This window comes from Papaver somniferum, chromosome 9 (genome assembly GCF_003573695.1).
Source record: "Papaver somniferum cultivar HN1 chromosome 9, ASM357369v1, whole genome shotgun sequence".
Taxonomy (NCBI): Eukaryota; Viridiplantae; Streptophyta; class Magnoliopsida; order Ranunculales; family Papaveraceae; genus Papaver; species Papaver somniferum.
The window spans coordinates 66957492-66971149 of record NC_039366.1 but is presented as its reverse complement, the minus strand read 5'-3'; the positions used below and the strand labels follow the sequence as shown (position 1 = coordinate 66971149).

The following is a 13658-nucleotide window of genomic DNA, read 5'->3' as shown; positions in this document are numbered from 1 at the left end:
GTGCTCAAAACTTAAAAAGCTTCTTTCGTAAAGTTTGGAAATTTCCTGGACTTGAGGATACATATGCATATATTGAAAATCCGACTCCAGATGAAGATTTTACGGCGTTTTTGGTAAATACCTGGGTTCTGAATTTTCTGACGACCAAGTTTGACCAAGTTTTTTCATATATACACATAGATTCTCATTCATTCATTAAAAAATCAGCACTTTCATACTTCTATGAAGAGGGTACAGGATATATACTTACTTTGGAGGTCTCCGAAGTACTCAAGGAATTATGATCGTCCGTATTAACGACAAAAGGTTCATTACTTCTATTTGGCTCCGAATCTTTGGAAGCGCCTTCATCTATATTCTCAGAAGGAAGGTCGAACATCAGCACTTTCCGCCTCCATGATGACATCCTCCTGGACATATTATCAAGTAATTAGCATCTTCACATGAAACTTTTATGTCCGATGGTAAAGGAAATTACTCACGACGACTTCTTCTTCAACGCTCAAATCAGAAGTCGTCTGCCCAACAGCAGAGAATCGAAGACCGTCAATACTAGACGGAGCAAAGTATTGTAACCAAATAAAAAATATTGGTTTTGAGATCCTGATAATGCGGATGGAAGAAGTCACAACGGAAAAATATCAACAACTCACCAAAAAGGCGACTGGGGACTTTATGTTGTTGGGCAACAACTTGCAATTCTTGATCCTGCCTTCTCCACCGTGGGAAATTGCCTCCGCCTCTGAGAAATTCACTTCAATTCGAGGTTTCACATCACGACCCTCCTGCAAAAGAAATTGATGTAGTAATTAAAGACGATTATACGAGTTGTATGAGGAATATGCAAAAGAATACATACCGGTGAACCTCCTGGAGATGTCTTTCATTTGTCACCACCAGAAATATTCCTTAGTCTGGGACGAGAGGCACTCATCTCAGAAGAAGGGGGATCCTTCACTTAAGGTTGGGAAGCCGTCACATAATCATTAAGACGCTCAAGCTGCTGATCCCAGAATTCCATGTAACCTGGAGTCACGTACGTGATTCGATCAATACAAGGGAACCAATAGAAGCTCCCTTCATCATGTGTGTGACCTAAACAAGTCTTAAGTTGTTCCACTGATGGTCTTCTCTTTCTGAAGGTTGGAACACATTGGTCCATACCCATCTGACGGACGGTTCTGTCAATATTATACTCCTCCACCGAAAAATCTCCATACGCTGCTGATATTATGTGACCGGGAGTACAACTCAGCATGAAAGATCTTTCGCCATCACTCAAATCAGCACCGGATTTCAAATACTTACTTTCTCCAGCATTGAAAGTCTTCAATTGAGAAACGTGAGGAGGAACCACCACTCAAGGACGGAAGTTGAACTCAGACTCGTCATCTAATACGTCGATGAAGCGTGTCTTGGATTGAATTTGCTTCGTAAACCAGCGCATAATCCTAGAATTGTCTTTCTCATGGAAGATACGTCGAGCATCAGCAGAGTTCAGACTTTGTAAGACACTACGGGGAAGGGTGCATAGTTTCCGAAACGCTCCCACATCAGAGCTTGGAGGAACATCGTATTGGCGTAGCATTCAATCTTCATGAAGCCGTTCGAAACACTGGAGTCTACGACTAAAGAGTACAGGTTAGAATATAAAGAACCCAAGAATAAGCTACCAACCGGAAGTTGTTCACCTTGAGCCAATTTAATAGCGAAAGGAATTACAAACGGCTTCAACAAGGTACCAGCATCTTCAAACACATCTCTGGACAGCCATAAGCACAAGAAAGCAATAGACAACATACCGTCGGGTTCATCAAGAGGGGCGTCTCGTGGCCACCAATGTGTCAACCAATGAGCGTAACAACCTTTACCAAAAACCTTGTTGATTCTCTCCATCTCAGCTGTTAAAGTTTTGGAAACTGCTTTCTCTTCCGCCGTCCAAAGTTCTTCAGGAAAGTTACCTGTAATTGGAAGATGCAACAAAGCAACTACATCTTCCAAGGTAATAGTGAACTCTCCCCAGCTGCATATAAACGTATGAGTTGGGATGCACCAGCGAGCAAGAAGAGCTACAATACCTCGTGTGTCATGAAAGATATACAAATCTCCAGATGTTTGAACGGCCCTGGTAATTTGTGCTCTATCCAGCATAGCTCTAACACGAGGAAATCCCAGCATGTGTCTAGACCATCCCGAGAACTTCTCTAAAGGGCGTCGAGAAAGCTTGAATTCAATCATTGAAGCCTGGAATAATCCTCGTTCAAGACAGAACCGAATAGCAGCACGAGGAGTCACCAATTTCTTTTGAGTGACCGTCCTGGGATTGATCAGAAGGCGATATACCGGGGACTTGAGACGATTTTCGGGCTCCTGAACCTCAAAGAAAGCGTCATCTATGTTTGGGACATTCTTGACTCCAGGTGTTTCGTCTTCCTCACCAACGGAAGTCTCATCCGTGCATGTTTCCTCTATGGAGATATCATCATCTGCACACCTTTCATCTCTGGAAGCGTCATTGGCTGGAGAATCAGACATCCTCGCAAAGCTGCTGTGAAATCCACACAATGTTTCAGTCATCCGCGAATTCAATAAGATGATGGAATCATGCAAATTAAAACCGGTGTCTACAAACGGTAAATCTTGAACTCTTACCTCTTTCAATTTCACTAACAATAGTGGTTGCAATACAAGAGTTAACACACGAAATCAATTCGTTCCTTGAAACCTGCAATAACGAACAACACTTCATTAGTTCATGGAAAATGATTTTCTCATAAAATCATGTACATAATTTTCATAATGTGAACATTCACACAACTGGACTATGATATTTACAATAAGACATGACTTCATCACAAATAAGTTGTATAGTTTGAAGGTTACTCAAAACCCATGTCTTGATTTTACAAAACAATAATTAATGCAATTTGTTCATATAAATTTTAAGAATTTATCTAATAAGAACAAATCCATGTGAATAAAATACATCATCATGTTTCACATAAAATATGTCACGGCTACATGTAAAAAAAAAATCTATTTTCCTTCGTATTAGTGTTTTATTAAAAACGAAGGTTTATGCTAGTTTTGTGAAAGCTCACACCTATTGTGATAAAATACTAACTCTCATGAAATCTCATAAATAAAGTTTTATCACTGGACATAAGTTTACATACATAAAAATATATATGTATATTTTCCTCGAATAAACATTATCCTTTAAAACGGAGTTTATTTCGGTTTTATGAAAGCTCACATCTATTAAGGTAAAATCTTGGTTCACATGAAAGCTCATGCACTAAGTTTTATCACTGGACCTAAGTCCACATATATAAAAAAAAATCTCTCATAAATCAGGGATTTTTATTAGTTTTCAAAACTAACGATCGAACGAACATACGTTTGATAAAAGAAGGGTTTTCTACAAAACCCACATCAACATATACACATGTATAGGATTTTGATATGGTGAAAGCATGAAACACTCATGAAATCATCAAACATCTAAAAAAAAAAAATTGGACGCACCTGGTCGGCGACGGCCGGAAGTTGGCCGGACGGTGCTAGCTCCGGTCGGACGGACGGTGACGCTCCGGCGAAAATCCTTCCTGCTCCTGTCAAGCTGGGACGTGAAGGTGATGAAGAGGATGGTGGTCGTGGGAAGGAGAATAAAAAAAAAAAGAGAACTAATCCCTTTTATACCTAATTTTATTTCCAAAACCTAATTCCATAAGGATTTCCCTTTTGGTCCCGACCCGTGAATCCTAAACCAACCAAGGTTCCACCATCGAACCAGCGGTTCTACACGGTTTTATGTTCACTGGATGACGCTCTATTATGCCATAGAGGTTTCCTCTCAAACCATGGTTTGCTCATTCAGTCGAAATCCGGTAATATCTTATCTTATGACTAAGTTCAATTACTTATTTTTATTTATACCTGGAAAATCACCATTAAATGCTGACTGAGGAACATGATTGTTCCTCACTAAGCAGGGGACTTAATGTAGATGGTGGATTTTCGACAATGGGTAGAATTGTAAAACTATATTCCAGATTCGGAAACAAGATGAGTATTGAGACTCATGTCTCTCATTAAAGCATGAAAGCTCATGTCATAAATCTCTGACTGAGAAGGCTGTCTCTCAGAGTACGTGTAGATGTGTAGTCTCTCAGCTGAGGCCACGACACATCTCATGAATACTGAGCAATTTCAATAATTACTTCGGATCCGGCAATCGGATGAGTATCGAGACTCATGTCTCTGTGCATGAAAGCTCATGCCACCTCTGATGGAGAAAGTCTCTCAGAGAAGATGAAGATGTGCAGTCTCTCAGCTGAGGCCACGACACATCTCATACTGTATAGAATCGAAAGATTGGGCGGCTCGTAGACAACATGTCTGCTAGTATAGAGCCACAACCTCTTCGGGATGTAACTAGATTTTCCCCGACTATGCAAGAGGAATATGACACTCCAGCAAGTTCATATTGCTCAACCCTCAGATAATTAATGCTCCTAGACAGGAAGCCCTTCTAGTATAGAGCCAGCAATTAATTATCTTAAATCGTCTGAATATCCAGCACGAGCCATCGTCTGAATATCCAACAATATTCTACGAGTCGTCAATTAATCGCCTGAATATTCAGCAATATTCTACGATTCCTCGTTATATTTCGTTACTTCAATCTGTGGTTCTTCCCAGCAAAATTCCACAGGTTAGTAATAAATATTCAACGAAACAGGCATCTGGGTATCGAATAAGCCCTGACAAAATGGTGCAAGTGTAATTAGCAGATAGTACACAGACCAGCATTTTGAATGCACGAACGAGCATTTTAAAAATACGAACGAACGAGGAATCTATGCAAAATAGGAAGGGAAAATAATAATATTCACGGGACGCTGCAACTGTTGGATTTAATCTTACTCTTTTTCTTCAATGACCATATATATTCACGGGAAAAATACGGTTTAGTCCAAAAATCAGTTCAAAAGTACTGTTTAGTCCAGCCCGAGTTAATTAGGTACAAATTAGTCTAAATATATGAAAAATACACTAATAATCTTATTATTTATAATTCAGTCCAAATATTTGCATTTTAATCCAAAATTACTCATGACGATATGAACAATTTTAAATTAATTAGAAAACAATTTATCTTTCGGACCATTAGTCCAAAATTCACAAACTTTATATATTCGGAAAGCTCTTTTCGAGATCTACAAAAAGAGTACCCATATGACTATATAATTTTCACTTTTAAATTTTTTTCTTCACACTAGTGTACAACTATATACTCATCTACAAAAAATACAAAAAATCCCAATATTCATGATAGCCACACTGCCACTTAGCGTTCCACTCATTTCCATGTAAATTCCTAGAAAATCAATTCTTGGGTAGGAGGTTGTCGGCACGTCCCTTCACCAAAATTTTAAAAAATGGAATCAGATGCCTTTCCTTCATAATCAATAGGTATACAATTATGTAAACATTAACGGTCAAAAGGTGTACAACTATGTACACATTAACAATCAATATGTGTACAACTATGTGCACATTAAATGAAAGAGCACTTTAGATATTACAATTGAGATTAACGAAAATCCGAGTGACTAAATTAGCCCTAAAATAAAATTCATTAAACTAGATATCAATTAAACACCTACTAAAATTACGAATCTATGCTATTACAGTTGGTAACATGGTCTATAATGCTAGTGGCGCACTTTAGGTCTCTTGAGAACGAATTGTAATGCCAACACTAGAATAAGTAATGTTTCTTATCATACCTAAATTACAATTCATACCGTAAGGCTAATGATCATACCCATGCTTCCATCCATGGTGGCCCTTCAGCACCATCCAGCGCACAAACAATGATACTGCCATCAATCAAAAGTTGTTTCAGAGCACAATCGTCCAGCAACCAAATTTGATAAGGAGACCACAACATATAACTGGTGTACAAGCATATACACCTCGTATAGCAAGCACACAAAAAGAGGTGTACTTTTATGTGCACCCGTATAACAGGTGTACAAGAAAATACACCGGTTAAGTAGCTATCACGCAACAACTAAGAAAATACACAGTAGGCGTGTTCACAAAACCAACTAAGAATTGCAGAGTTGGCAAGTTAAAACATGACAAAAACTAGCTAGAATTACACCTTAGTATTCTAATAATGTCGACACAACAACTTTGATATCAACTACAATCGGCATGTGTATAATTATGTACACATTAAGATACCCTTACAACTATCACATGCCATCTAACAATTAAAGTGACACTAGGTGGAAAAAAATAACTAACCTTGTTGCTGACTCTACATATTTGGGCGCCACAAGGTCCCTCTTTCATTCCTAGCATCTTAGAATATCTAGGATCAGACTTTTAAAAGTTGTTTAGCAGTGGTCCAGGAAGTAAGAACAGTCTTCCCACCTGCACTCACTTGATCACTTGTTTCTGCAGTTAACTTATGACAGCATCCAACAAAGCTTGGAGATTGGGGCTCACAACCCTGCACATTTCAATCACGTTTTTAGGTCAAATAGAAAAATAAAAATAGAATTTAAAGCGAAGCTACATGACAAAAAAATTATTGACCTATTTAAGACAATTAATGAAATTTTCATAACATTTGACCAATCAGACACCTTTTGGATGAGATATAATTAATAATAACACCATTTAATCTCTATCATTAGTACACTAAACAAATGATTCTTATACACCTCGTATATCAAGCACAAAAAAAAACAGTGCACTTTTATGTGCACCGCGTATAACTGGTGTACAAGAGAAACTGCAATCTCACCTGCAAGTCTAACACCACTTGGCCCTCCCCCAATGAACATCAACCTCACCAGCAAGTCCAGCACTAGATGGCCCTCCTCCAATGAGTAAGCGTTGAAATTTCACACTCTATCTTGTTGTAGTCTGTCATATAAAAAAAAATTGACACTTCATTTTTAGAAATCATCTCTTTAAATAACTTAGTACAAAGAAAAACATGTTCCTTAACTCGACAACTCATTTTTTTTGCTGATCCCTGGATTTTGTTCCCACCTACTAATCTTTTTTTGAGTTTGCAAGATGGTTAAGCATCCTTACTTCTCCAAATTAGTATCCAAAAAAAATAAATGAACACATTTTTTGTATCCAATAAATGCCAAACCGGAAAGAACATGTAAAAAATTTCAGAAGTAAGATTAGATATTGTAATCAATTTCGTTGTTGTAATAATGACAATTCAATTTATTGTTCCTATCAGAGGAAGCATTTCTCTAAATTCCTAGTTAGAAAACATGCTTTGACTGAATTTATGTGTATAAAAATAAAACAGAAATCAGTTCGTACATGAAAAACATATATGTTTCGTATATACATGTCGTAGCCATATTAACTTGTTGTAGACACAGTACTCCAAAATCCTAACAAACAAGACAGTGCATGCCATTATGTGAAATTTAAGTACCTAATAAGGCTTTTTTTTATTATTTAAAAAGTTAAGTGCATTCAAAAAGAACTAACTTAGGGAGTTAGAAACCCTTACATCACAGAAAGTAGATTTATCCAATGTAGGCATGACTGAGTTCATCCTAACATTACATTTATCTACTTCAAGAGCATTTGTAATACAAGAAGGTGGAGTTCTACTCCGATTCGAAATTTGTCTAAAAGCTTTTGCCTCTTTTGCTAAGAGGTCTGCTACACTATTTGCAGCTCTTGGAACATAACTAAAATCCAAAAAAAAACTGACACAAACTAAATAATCATATAACCTAATAAGGCTATATATGCACCAAACACTCTACCATCTAGTATAGTTAAATAATCATATAAATTTGGATACAGAACTTTATACGAATATGCATAGTCCATTCTACATGTTTCTGTCTTTACACTAGTACAACATGAATGAAACAACATGAATGAAGAAGACCTAGAATGTGGACATATACTACTACAGTGGTTTCTTTGTTTTGATGGCTCAAGTAAGCTTCCCATTGATCCACATGCTTAGATCTTACAGGCTGTGATTGAATTCAATTGGTTTTGTGCATGACCCTGGTCATTGACCAATTATCCCTTCTTTAATTTTTTTCCCCTGTTACTCTTCTCTATAATCGAACCGATAAGTGGAATTTCCACATATAAACATGGTTCTATTTTAGATTTGTGGTAATGGTAGTGAAAATACGATATAATTGAGGAAACTAGACCTCTAATGTACATCAAATTCATAAATACCAAATTAACAGAATCATCACAACATAATTTGAATTGAATTTACCTGTTGTAATTCCATTAAAATTGATGGAGGTGCAGCAAGCACTGATTCTTCTTGTTATCCATCCCTATCACCTTCTCTTGTTGTTTCAAATCCATCATTATTAATTAGTTTCTTCTGTTTCAAATCAAAGATTTCTCAAAATAAGAAATCAAACCGAAATAATTCAAAAAATAACTCAAGATATCAATAAACTGAAAATAATGATAAAATGTCGAACAAATTTTTGATCGATCAACGGACGAAAGTAAAAATAACGGTGAGGAAATAAGGCTTTTCTGTATAGCAAAATAAGGCATAATATATGAATTAACTGCCAAAATTGAAAATTACTATTACCTGTTGAGTAAATCGCTTGATTTTTTTCAAGAAATCCCACTGATAAGGCTTCTATCTCTTCCAAATTCAGATCCTGATACGACAATTTAAGGTTATTATTAAAATGCTTCATTTTCCTCCTATTCTGCCATATAGAGTAAGATCTAGAATAAGAAAAACTAGCTAAGATTCAATCCAGCCGAATCGAGATTAACAACTAAATATAAATACTCGTCTTAGTTTTAGAGATCTCGAATAACAAAAACAGACTGCGATCTCATTTATCAAATATTGTAGAAAAGCTTTGAATATACTTGGTTGAAACGAGATCAACTATTAAGCCCTAAATTATTTAGGTTTCATTTCAGAGCTCTGAGAAAAGGATAAAAGAAATGAATCAACAATAATTTAGTATACGGTTTTGATTAAAAGGGTATATTCGAGAATAAAATATACCGGTTTGGACTAAATCGTTAGGAAAAGGATTAACCCGTTTAAAATTTGGTAAGTTTGGATCTCCTGATACTAGGTTTAAGAAAGCACGGCTAAAGAGTCTAAAGCCCAACAGAAAAAGGAGTAACCGGTAATTCCTACTATATCCCCACAAATTCCGGGCTTTTGATGAACAAGGGCATAAGTGTCCTCCTCAAGAAGACCAACATACCGTGGGTTATCCCACTGTTTGTCCCTCAGATCAGATGTAGCGGTGGGGAGGGGAATGATTCTAACACTTGGGTTGGTAGCGGGCTAGGGTTGGGAAATGGGGCCCACTCCCTTCTCACTCAGGATAAACGTTTTCGTTTTTTGTGGGTCTCCACCACCACAAAATTCCGGTACAAACCCCTCTCTTATGGGAAATGAAATAGTAAAGCACAGATAAAATTTTATACCCGAGTGGTAAGTCAAAAGGTTTAACTAGCGTAAGAGCAACCACAATTACTACTAAAATCGGGGACTATAGCCAAATTTGGTCTAAAAATGAAGCACAGTGGGACAGACTAAAATTATAATTGGTCCGGAGATTTAGTCGCAAACCAGACCAAATCCAATTATGATGGGGCGTAGGTATAGTGTGCGTGAGGTTTCAAGCGTGAGTATTGTGTCCGTTTAAAGTGGAGCGTTAATAGAAAGTGCGTCCGAGTGGGGCACTCATACGTGCGCTCCAGTTAGGCTTGCAATTATAACCACCCCTCACCTTAAAACGCTCATTATATGTTCCCTCGTCATGGAACGCTCATTATGCTTCCGCCAGATTAAATTTAGTCTTATGCCCACTGCGCTTCACATCAAAAAAAGCCAAATTATTTTAGCATTTGGTATATTTTTTTTAGTATTTAGTCCCCTCATGACTGTGGATGCTCCGAGGTAACTTCTAACGCATGAGTTAAATGTAAAACCTGCAAAATGTACTTATGTACCAGTCTGTGGTCAAAGACTCAAAGCTGGCCTAGATGATGCAGAGAGAGAGGACTAGCTTGTACTAGGTTCGGCAAATTCACTAGCTAACTGCATGTCACGTTTTCATAGGCAAGATTGGGTTTCTTGTATGTATCGACTATCGACGACTTAAAAATAGTACTACATCACATGGGATTCCGTTCCAGTTTCCACACAGGATCGGGTAGGACGAATCCCAGTTGTTCGGTGTTCCCATAGCCTTTCTTTTTTCTTTTCTCTTCCACTATCTATTCTTTTTAGTATTGTTTTCATTATTTTTTTCTACCGACCACTGAGAGTCTCCTCCACCCACGGATAGAAAAATGTGTTCATATTTAAAAGGATCTAACATTTTGCTGCCAGCAAGATTCGGCTGCTGCAAAAAAACAAGGAGCCATCATTGACTATGGGAATAAACTAAAAATATTTCAGTGTTATAAGACGGTGGCAACTGGCAATGTTGTGTTCTTCTTCTAACCTCTATTAGCTTCATTGCCAGAGACTAGTGATAATGTCTTTCTATGATAAATTTCTGTTCCCACCTCCACAATCTATTCTCATGACATTTATGTCTATTTTTAGCTTAGTTATTTCGGCAAATGGTGGGTTGTCGGAGATAAACGGGGCCAATGTGCAGTACTCCAAATTCAGGGATGCAACAGGTTCTGGTCAGATAAAAGAGAGTAAGTTCTCAACCAGAATCTGTATGCTTACCATGTATACACCTTCCTTTGTTGCAAGTATTGTTTCTTTCTTCTGGATTTTCCCCAGCCATGACACCAGGTTCATCTTGGTCAACTCTGCTCTTACTCTCCATTTTCTGAAGAGGATCATCGAGGTTTGAATTGTTCTTTAGCTCTTCTCTTAATTTATGTACCATACAGAGGTAGGGTGCATTGAGATTTCAAGTCCATGTGAAATTAAGCATGTATGCATGTTAATTCGCTGTTTCGCAGGTATTGTTTGTACACAGATACAGTGGAAAAATGGCGCTTAACATTACAATCATGATATCCCTAAGCTATTGCATCTCCACAATGACCATAATCTACAACCAGCATCTACTTGGAAGTGTCCCAAACCCACAAATCGATTTGAAGTTCATCGGAGTAGTCGTGTTTTTAATGGGAATGGTTGGAAACTTTTACCACCATTACATACTCTCAAAGCTGAGGGAAAAAAGTGATACAGGGTATAAAATCCCAAATGGTGGTCTTTTCGGACGTGTAATTTGCCCCCACTATCTGTTTGAAATTCTAGTATTTGTTGGAATTTCAGTGATTTCTCAATCATTGTATCCAATCTTGTACACTATTGGTACTGGTTTTTACCTGACTGGAAGGAGTTATGCAACTAGAAAATGGTACAATTCTAAGTTCCCCAGCTTTCCCAAAAATGTCAAGTGTCTGGTGCCTTTTGTTTTCTAAATAAGAATGGTGCTTGTAGATGATATGTAGTGTTTATGTATTCCCTTGTTAAACACTATCCGGCATACTCATGTTTTATCGTCAAGAATGTAACTTATATAAGGATGGCGTGCTGCAAGTGTGCTTTGCTAGCGATGCATATGCTGCATTGTCAAGTCCTGATAATTTTTAAACTCTAATCGACATGGAGTCCTCTGTTCCATAGTATGCCAACTATCATCGTTATACTATTTGTAAGAAAGTGTGTCGGAACTAAAATTCTGGTAAACATTAACTGAAATGGTTTAGTATAGTGTGTGTATATATAAATTACGAGATAATCGACCAGGTGATTCTGATTATTTTTCAAGTCAGAAATTCAACAATATGGATAATATTCCATCTGAAATTACATCAGAGATACTTTCTAGGATCGATGTTGACTCGGTGCTGCCATCCAAACAAGTTTGCAATACATGGCGCGCTTTCTTCAATTATATCAGTCTTGGAGTTCTTTTCACAGTACCTTACAAAAGCGGGGAGAATTGGGAAGCTCGAATCATCTACGCAGACTTTGATAAGCTTATCGGTTCTGATACTACATTATTCACCGAGATTCCTGTGAACAGTTCAGTATTCACAAAGATTCCTATACTTTTGAATAAACCTTACCCTGATGAAGAACTTATAATTGGTTCATGCAATGGTTTAATTTGTGGGATGTTCTTTTAACGCATGCAATGTGGTGGTGGTGGTGATCACGGACACTTAATATTGGGGACTCCTACTATCATATTTAATCCCGTTACTCGAGAATTTGTTAGGCTTCATGGAACTAATGCTAACATACAAGGTCTCCATATTTCCGTAGCAGCTGGATTTGGCTATCATCATTCAACTAACGAGTATAAGGTCGTAAGAATCTACGACGAATATATTGGAAACGTGTTGCAGTTGAGAAAAAGGGTGAGGAAGGTCCAGGTATACACTCTTGGTGGTGGTGGTGGATGGAGGTACATAGGGAATGTACGGTACACATTTTACTTCCCAGGTATTAACGCAAACGGATCTCTTTATTGGGTAGATTATAGTACTGGAGGGAAGATTATAGCTTTTGATTCGAGGGATGAAGAGTTCCAATCGATCTCGACACCGCCACAAATTTCCATATCTCTTAATTCACAATGCACAACAATATTGTCTTTTAGACTGCGAGTTTTGGGAGGGCACTTATGCCTTGTTCATCAAAAGCCCGGAATTTGTGTGGATATATGGTCACTGAAGAAAAAGAAAAGGACTAATTCTAACGGTTGCAGCGTCCAAAGCGACAAGGGAAATTTTTGGTTATGGACTAAGGAGTTTAGCATCACATGGGAAGCTTCGTTTAGGGACTATGACCTTATCACCATTACAAAGAGCAATGTGGTTTTGTTGCGTTGCAATTTCACTACTCTCTATTGTTATGACCTGAAAACTGAACTTTTAAGCAAGCTTTGGAAGGACGATGCAAATTCCACAATTTTTGACGCAACTCCACATACGAACAGTTGTATTTCACTGAAAGACCTTGGTGAAAAAATTCTGTGATTCTGCCTTATGTTTGATAAGGAAAGAAAGTCGACACAATTCAGGAAGGTAAGCTGGGTGTTTTAGACTGTATATTCATCTACCCGGGTTTAGTGGTCAGAAAATTAGTCCTTCTCCGTTTATAATTTGCTTCTCCTACGTGGGAGTTACTCCCTCCGTCCCACTATTAAGTGACCTAGTTGAAGCTTGCACAAATTTTAAGGCAAGCAAGGAAAAAGAGATTTTTAAGCATTTTTTACTATTATATCCTTATGGATAATAATTAATGAAATTTTGAAATGATTTATCTCTCAAACTACACCACGGATGTTCGCAAACTTTATACCATTGAAAAGCATTTTAAAACACCTACGTAACAAATATAAACATGCCTATCAAATTATGCATATTTCTTATATTTCTTATAATCAATTAAAAGGGTAATTTTAGAAATATCTCCTTGTTTAGTGATATAGGTCACTTAATGATGGGACAAAATTAAAAACCAAATAGGTCACTTAATGGTGGGACGGAGAGAGTATTTATTAATTGTAACAATTTTGACTTTTTTTGTTTTTTCTGTTTTTTTTTAAGCATATAACAATTTTGATACATGGCAAGGGCAGCAA

At 37.3% G+C, this 13658-nt stretch overlaps 2 protein-coding genes and 1 long non-coding RNA gene across 6 annotated transcripts; 2 read left to right on the top strand and 1 right to left on the bottom strand.

The window, feature by feature from the left end:
- Positions 1-5267: 5267 nt before the first annotated feature.
- LOC113314232 lies at positions 5268-9474 on the bottom strand. Of its 4 annotated transcripts, none has more exons than XR_003342330.1 (7): positions 9285-9474; positions 8642-8714; positions 8306-8419; positions 6827-6948; positions 6322-6529; positions 5796-5888; positions 5268-5424 (listed from the first exon to the last, which is right to left on the bottom strand). It is a non-coding gene; the product is annotated as an uncharacterized LOC113314232 (long non-coding RNA). The 4 variants fall into 4 exon arrangements; XR_003342329.1 differs by lacking the exon at positions 9285-9474 and adding an exon at positions 9077-9273; XR_003342327.1 differs by lacking the exon at positions 9285-9474 and having other exon boundaries at positions 8642-9025.
- Positions 9475-10509: 1035 nt separating this feature from the next.
- Positions 10510-11764, top strand: LOC113307600 (very-long-chain enoyl-CoA reductase-like). Its single transcript, XM_026556053.1, has 2 exons — positions 10510-10895; positions 11014-11764. Exons 1-2 carry the CDS (start codon positions 10569-10571, stop codon positions 11482-11484), a joined length of 798 nt encoding a protein of 265 aa, XP_026411838.1. The 5' UTR covers positions 10510-10568; the 3' UTR covers positions 11485-11764.
- Positions 11765-12198: 434 nt separating this feature from the next.
- Positions 12199-13050, top strand: LOC113312067 (F-box/kelch-repeat protein At3g06240-like). Its single transcript, XM_026560834.1, has one exon. It carries the CDS (start codon positions 12199-12201, stop codon positions 13048-13050), a length of 852 nt encoding a protein of 283 aa, XP_026416619.1.
- Positions 13051-13658: the final 608 nt, after the last annotated feature.